Source organism: Salmo salar, chromosome 01 (assembly GCF_965601325.2).
Source record: "Salmo salar chromosome 01, fSalSal1, whole genome shotgun sequence".
In the NCBI taxonomy this organism is placed as follows: Eukaryota; Metazoa; Chordata; class Actinopteri; order Salmoniformes; family Salmonidae; genus Salmo; species Salmo salar.
In genome coordinates, this window is record NC_138291.1 from 160,671,846 (window position 1) to 160,679,850 (window position 8,005).

Consider the following 8,005-nt stretch of genomic DNA (forward strand, 5'->3'; position numbering starts at 1 on the left):
ACACTCTAACCACTAGGCTACCTGCCTTCACAGTTTGGATTTTAGGACAGTAATCTTTCCCTAGATCTGTTTGTACATTGTTAAGGGTTGGTGTAGGAGACTATACCTGAGAAAGAACCCCTGTCATGTGTTCCAACAGCAACCCCCACCCCTCTCCTTGAGTCTCATATTCCCTGCCCAGTATCTGTTTCACATTGCGAATGGAAGGACATTAGCAGATGACACTTTGACATTCAAGTCTCACCGAGACCAGAGAGAGACCCTGTAGGCAGAAAGATGATCCTAATTTTAATGTGAAATAAATGTATTGAATTTGATTGGCTTGCCTGACTACAGGCCCGCTCTACTCTTGCACACTGAGAAGAGAAAGAGAGAGAGAGAGGCTCTGACCACTGGTGCTGTCCATGGTGCTGGACTTTGAGAAAATTGATTATAATAAACATGATACTCCCTTGTTAATTATGCACCGCTAAATGACATTCTACATGTGTCAATTCAATCCTTCTTTTTTCTACCCTTGTTGTGTCAGACTGGCAGACAGCACCATGCCATTGGATAGAGGCTGGTGACAAGTATTATTTTTAGACCTGGCAAAAAAAAAGTTTCAAAAAAAGAGGTGGGCGTCTTTTCTGCTGATACTGCTGCAACTGTATATGACGTCTATAGGTAGCCTACACACCCTGGGTCAGGATACACTTTTCCCCACGAAAAATACTTTTACAGCTATAGCTATTGGTCCTATACTTCAACATTAGTGTCAACTGTCAAGGGATGACACATTTTGAAACCCTGGATGCCGTTCTTTCTATTTCAAGATTACGCTGAGCACAAAATCTCTGAGCAAGTTCTCGAACTTGGAATGTCATCAACGTTGCTTTGCGGAGTGCCGATAAGAAGCCATTGAAAATAGATGAGAAGAACCTGCTACAATGGATACAATGGAAACGGTGGAATGTATCAGGATAGATCCAGATACTCTGACAATGCTAGAGGATGATGTGGACATCACTGAGGGAGTCTCCCAAATCAATGACGAGGTTGAGGATCTCCGCAACAGGTAGCAGCCTATATCCTACATAATTTCTGACATTCTGTACAGCCTACTAGAAGTGAAATCTGAGTCTTTTTCCAAAGTACACTACCGGTCAAAAGTTTTAGAACACCTACTCATTCAAGGGTTTTTCTTTATTTTTGCTATTTTCTACATTGTAGAATAATAGTGAAGACATCAAAGCTATGAAATAACACATATGGAATCATGTAGTAACCAAAAAAGTGTTAAACAAATCTAAATATATTTTAGATTTTAGATTCTTCAAATAGTCACCCTTTGCCTTGATGACAGCTTTGCACACTCTTGAATGAGTAGGTGTTCTAAAACTTTTGACCGGTAGTGTACATTCGCAAAAAACCTTAGCCCCTCCTTCGTCGAGATCAAATTAGTGTGGATGAATAGTTATGGAGATAATTAAATTATTTGATAAATGATTGAAAATGATTGCTGTCTCTGAGCATCCCACTTTGTCGAGATAAATCAGAGTACAATCCATAGTAATCATGTCTTGTTATGATTTCAGTAAGGTTTACTCCATACAAAAGGTCACATTCCTAGTGAGACAGACAGACAAACAGCCAGACAGACAGACCGAGGGGCAGGGGTAGAGGGATCGTCACATACATAAGGCTTTTATTTCAAGTCATTTTTTATTATAATTTCTTGATGTGCCTCGAAATGGTAAAATGTACATTTGCCCCAGTACCTCACCATGTTATCTGTATTATCGCGTCTCTTCCAGTTTGCGGTTGGCGGTTCAGGATGAGGCGGTGCGTCCCAAGATGCAGTGCTTAATGATGGACCCCTCCTTCTCCATGGTTACCGTGCAGGGCGAGGACAGCGGCATCCAATGGGAGACCAGCTCCAGTCGCTGCTCCACCCCTTGGGGTTCCGAAGCCGAACCCACCCCTACTGTCGCCTCGGAATTCTGCTTTCCCATTAATGAAAGGTCCGTTTCACCTGGATTAGGATCTGGAATGGCAGGTAAAATAACCTTTGTCATGGATGAGGCAATGATGGTGAGGAGGCCAAGGATGAAAACAAGTTGTGGAGGAGGACGCAGGAGCCGGGCTGACAGACGGGGATGGACTCCTCTGCCCACAGGTGATGACTTAGGTGAGGTCACTGAAAGAAATTAGGTAATGTCTCAAACTCTGATATGCTCAAACTGTAATCTATTGAGACACATTTTTGCATATTTTTCCTTCATCAGGTGAGTTGGTTGAGAAGCCAGAGCTAGTGGAGGTCTCCCTGCCCAATGTGAGGGCAGAGGGAGATGGGGAGGAGGAGGAAACGACAGATCCCAAAGAGGAGAAGAAGCAGAGTTTGTTCCGCCTGGTGTCAGAAGGCTCAGAGATCCTGAACATCGTGGTTCCTCCCAGGCTGGTGAGCATAGACGAGGAGGAGAGCCAAGTCATGGTGGACAACCTGTCTTACCTGGAGGAATCCACCTTCACCAAACCCAGTAACGAAATCATAGAAGAGGTGACAACCACAATTGAATTAGATCTGTAGACCTTACTCTGTGTATCCATCCATTCAGTCAGTCATTCATTTATTTGCCCATTCACTTGTTTGTTTATTCATTCACTGATCCATTCATTCAGGTGTTTGAGGAGGACAACGCACCATCAGTGGGGGGTGGAGATCAAATGTTGGAACACACTGAATCCTCCCATCTCACCAGGCCTGATCAGACTGACCCTCCTGGGGCTCCGGTGGCAAAGCAGCCCAGACGAGGAGCCACCAGCGACATGGACTACTTTGAGACATTTACTCAGATGGATGAGCCTGCTCCAGGAGGCCCCACCATGATTGAAGAAGGACAGGAGAAGGAGGAAGCAGACTGTGGAGAGGAAAACCAGCAGGTGAGTGAGGAGCCGGAACAGCTCCAAGATGCCGCACCTGTGACCGAAGACCTGGGATGTTCCAACACAGGCGTTAGCGGAGAAGAAATCTCCAGTGACCATCTGGATGAGGTGTTCTACGGCGGTATGGACAATATGCCTTCAAAGAACTATCTGGAAGTAGAGGAGGGCGCAGTAGACAAGTCACCCAAGTCCCCCCTGAAGGAGAGTGGATCGGCCCTCTTTGGCAGTGAGGAAACCGTCCTCACCCCCATCTTCCTCCCCTCGGGACCCCCCAAAATCATCAACCCCACTCTGCTAGAAGAGCCTACGGCCATGGCCTTCCTTTACACAGACCTGTATGAAGAGGCGGTGGGCAGCAGGGAAGGAGTGAAGGAGGAAGACACTGAGAGTATGACCTCCGAAAGGTCCTTCCACAGCAGACACTCAGACCGGGAGGACAGGGGGTACCTGGAGAAGTTTGTCCTGAAGGACGAGACTCCCATGGTGGAGCTGGAAGGGGAACTGGCAGTAGAGGAAGGCTTCAGAACTTGGGCACAGGAATTGTACACGCTGGACAGCTTTCTCTCACAAACTGATGATACAGAGACAGAAGGGGAGATCCAGGAGTTTGAGCATGACATGACAGATTTTTTCCGGACGAACGCCAGTTCCTCTCCATCTGATGACCGGTACATCCCATCACTGGATAAAGAAAAGAACCATGCAGAACCTGTGAAGGAGGACAAACATGTTAAGGCAGACAATATTTTAAAGATGGTGCAGGAAGCACCTCAGCCTCAAGTGGTTAAAGAAGGGAAAACCACAGAGGAGGAGAACAAGACTCAGGCCATTGTCACAGATTTAAATGATCCACCACTTTCTGACCCAGAGTCTTTCTCTGAGAGGGCTGGTGGGGGGAGTGTCACTGAGCCACCCACAGACATGGACCTCTCATACAAACATGATGCTCCCACCGTGGAACTACAAACACTCCCACCTCTGAGTGACAATGGAACAAATCAGGAAGCTACAAAGCCAGTAGCCCCCCCTAGAAGGAAGCCAGCTGCACCTCACAAGAGCTCTCTGAAACTAGCGCCACTGGCTCGAGCCCAGACCCCAGTTGAGATCCTAGAGGAAGGAGGGGATAGAGGGAAGGAAGAGAGGGAGGAGGAGAAAGAGAAGGCTTCACCAGCTGAGACTGCCGATGAAGGAGAGGGGGATGGCGAGACAGGACAGAGGGAGGAGGAGAAAGATATGACAACACCAGTTGACGACTCATCCTCATTTTACCAATCCCAGATTACGCTGCTCTCAAGTATAGCTACTGAACCAGTAAAAGCAGAGGATAAAAAGACTGAATTAGCTGAAGGAAACACAGAACCACCTCAGGCCGAGGAGAATGACAGCCCCAAGCCAGAGGCTGACCCGGTATTGACAGGACAGGACAGTAAAACAGAACCAGCTAAAGGAGAGGCTGAACCAGCTGAGTCAGCCAAGCCAGAAGTTGAACCTACAACAGGACCTAGCCAGACCACTCCTTCCGTTCCTGCCCCAGTGAATGACCCAGCCAAAGTTGGCGGCGGATGCATCATCCTTTAGCCTTATTTAGGGGGAAAATACTATGTCCTTTTTAGTCTTATTGGCTTTATGCTGCAGCAATTTGAAATTGAGAGGTCAAATGATGAATTGAAGTAAAAATTACAGAACTTCATCTTTTTTTCTCAACCTGGTCTCAGAGCATTTCGTATTATTCTGTACGTAAATCCGAAAGACTCCATTTAGTATGATATGTTATGGTTCGTATGGTATGTATTAATTTGTGGATGATATGTTACCAATTACAATTTGTATTATATTTTATGAATTTGAAGAATGTACAGTATGTTACGAATTTTCAAACTGTATGATATGTAATGAATTCTAGCTAGGTGGCTAGTGGCTAACGTTAGCTAGCTGGCTAACATTAGGTAGGCTAGGGGTTAGGGTTAAGTTTAGAACTTCGGTTAAAGAGTTAATGTTAGGGTTAGGGGAAGGATTAGCATAAAGGGTTAAGGTTGGGGAAGGGTTAGCTAACATGCTAAGTAGTTGCAAAGTAGCTAAAAGTACCAAGTAATTGAAAAGTTGCTAATTAATTAAATGCTAAAGTTGTCTGTGATGTGAAATTGCAACCATCGGGTTGCTAGACGTTCACGTTATATGCCCACCCACCATCCCAACTAACCATCCTACTTAAATTTTTGCCTTAAGTAACCATCTGTCTTATGTAACCATACTAACATACAGTATTATACTAATTTTAGTGTCCTGGATTTACATTTACTATGTTACGTCTATCAGACCAGGCTGTTTTTTCTGGATATTTATTTTTATGCATACTTGTTTATTTGACCATTTTTAAACAGTAGCACAGTAGCACTTTTTGGTCTGGTTTCCCGGACCCAGCCTAAACACTTTCAATGGCGATTCTCTATTAAGCAGTCAGTCAGACTCATAGGTAATTGTTAGGTTATTACCATTTAACCATGTAATTTCTAAATAAATATCTGATCATTTCTGAACTGTAAAATAAAGTGCTACCCATTTCCTCTCCTTTTGTATCTAAGAGAGAGGAGTGTACCGTATAGCCGCTGCTCCAGATCATCCAATCTCCTCTGTGTTGATGGATGGTGGCCAGCTGAAAAAAACGTGTGTGTGTGTGTGTGTCTGTATTCGTGTGTGTGTTAGAAATAGGAGGTATGAATCACAGAGGGGGAGGGGGGAATTGGAGAGGTGGGGTTTGTCAAATGAGTAGCCTCTTGTAGACATTGATGACCTTATAGGAAGGGAGTGTGTGTGTGTGTTGTGAGGGGGGGAGGTCTTAAGTGCACCCCTTGCCTCCACTCACTGTAAAGGGTTATAAATAACCATCCTTGGCCTGAGCCTGACAACCCCCATCTTGACACGAGTCTCTGTAACCCTGTTCTCTTCTCAGATTGGTCTAGTGAGCCTCCGTAACCATCTTCTTGGATTGGCTCCCACTGCAAAGAACCTTGCAGCCTAAATACATAGTGTGACATGTACTGTATGTTCAGGTTTCTTATTCTACGTGAAGTATGGATGGGAATTAAATATAAGTTTACACGTTTATCCAAGTGTTCTCTGTGTGTCAGCTTGTTGTTGTGGATGATCTAACTGAAGACTGAAGCAGCTGCCAACTCAATCTGAGGAACTGAAGTAGATCTGCATACCTGCTCCCTTTCTTGTATTCATTAAGTATTCCTCTTCATTCTCCTATTCATCATGTTTATGTACCCCTGTGAAGAGTTGATGTGCTTTTCACTGGTTTACAAAGGGTTTTGCATTGTATTGTCTTATATGGGGCTATAGCAGAGATTTTGATAACAGATTCACACCACCATCAGCGTGTTTTATTTCATTTTTAGTTTCAGGTGAGATTGTAACATTTTGTTAACATTTTGTTGAAAGACTTTAGTGCCATCTACTGGCCAAATGGAAAATCGTACGGTCTTTCCCGCACCAGAACGGCAGGACACGGTAATGCACCAACTGTGCGGTTTATGCTAGCTACAACAAACAATGTCAAAATGATCTATATAGTAAAATTTTATGAAAAAAAAAATAGATTTTTTTATCTTAATTTAGGTTAGGGTTAGGCATAAGGTTAGCAGTGTGGTTAAGTTTAAGGATAGGTTTAAAATTACATTTTAAGAAAATACATTGAAGAAATAGGAGGGGCTTATGACTGTGGTAACTAGTGAATAATAAACTACAGTTTAACACCAGGAAATTCCAAACGTCACGGCAGTAACATTTTCAAATCAAATGAAAACAAAACTACCGAATTAGTCGTTAATTTCTTAATTCTCGCTGGTAAATTTTATATCCACAAAAACACATATTTCAAATCTGTCCCCAATATATTTTTTACTTACTTAATATTTAATAAAATATCTAGAATTAGTCAATAACAAAAAAAATTATATATATATATATATATATATATATATATATATATATATATATATAATATATATATATTCTTACAACTCTATTATAGGTTTGTACAACTGTAATCCCGGGACTTTATAGTATTTATTTTACTTTAGTTTATGAAACTCAGTTCTTGTTATTACATTTTTCTACTTTTAATATTATTTTATGTTTTTCAGAGAAAATATACATGCATTGATGTCTTATGTTTTTTTGTTGTATTGTAATTTGAAATGTTATAATAATATTTTTAAAGCAACATTATAGTCCTGGCAGCAGCATTAAGACTTACGGGTTTTGGATTTTGCCTTCAAAATAAAAGTCCATGGTAAAACGCTGTGTGGATGATACAAAATCCCCCCCCATAATTGCAACTTTGCATAGTGCGTAATGTAAAAATTATACATAATATGTAATTACATGGGAGAAAATCTAAACTAAAGATAATTACTATATATAAGATAAATAATATTATAAGGTGAAGCACATTGAAAAATGGTTGGAGCTTAGTATAGTAAATAACAATAATGCCCTACTGGTAAAAAGTATATACAATAACAATTAAAAAAATATATCTAATTATTTTGATTGTATGATTCTTGTTAATTTATTGGTGGTATTGTTCAAGGATTATATTTTGAAATGTAATGTTTAAAAAAGGTGTTACTGTATTTTTGTTCTATTGCACAAACAAACTGAACTGTAGAGGGAAAAGGATCGATTGTGTGTGCATAAAACCAGGGTCTAGTTTGAACAAAAAGCAAGGACATAGCACCTGTTACAGGACTTTTACTGGGGTCAAACATCTTAAAATGGAATGCCTGGACACTATACGGTACAAATATAGCACTGTACAGGCAAAATTATCGATAGTGTGTCCATAGAACCCGGGTCCAGTCTACTTACGAGAGTCCCTAGAATACAAATCAGGTGAGTTTGAAGAAAAAGCTAGATCATAGAAAGTGTTGCTGGACATTTACTGTGGTCAAACAGCTTAAAAAGGGACGCCTGGACACTATAAGGAACAAATATTGCACTGTACAGGAAAAACGATCGATTGTGTGTCCATAAAAACAGGGTCCTGCCAACTCACTGGAGTTTACCTTTTCCT

General features: G+C 41.7%; 1 protein-coding gene across 2 annotated transcripts; it reads left to right on the top strand.

The window, feature by feature from the left end:
- The first annotated feature begins 624 nt into the window (after positions 1-624).
- Positions 625-5,493, top strand: si:ch1073-398f15.1 (uncharacterized). Of its 2 annotated transcripts, none has more exons than XM_014138100.3 (4): positions 625-1,057; positions 1,797-2,170; positions 2,268-2,539; positions 2,662-5,493. In XM_014138100.3, exons 1-4 carry the CDS (start codon positions 930-932, stop codon positions 4,501-4,503), a joined length of 2,616 nt encoding a protein of 871 aa, XP_013993575.3. In that variant the 5' UTR covers positions 625-929; the 3' UTR covers positions 4,504-5,493. The 2 variants fall into 2 exon arrangements, with proteins under 2 accessions (XP_013993575.3, XP_013993585.3); XM_014138110.3 differs by having other exon boundaries at positions 1,797-2,158.
- The last annotated feature ends 2,512 nt before the right edge of the window (positions 5,494-8,005 follow it).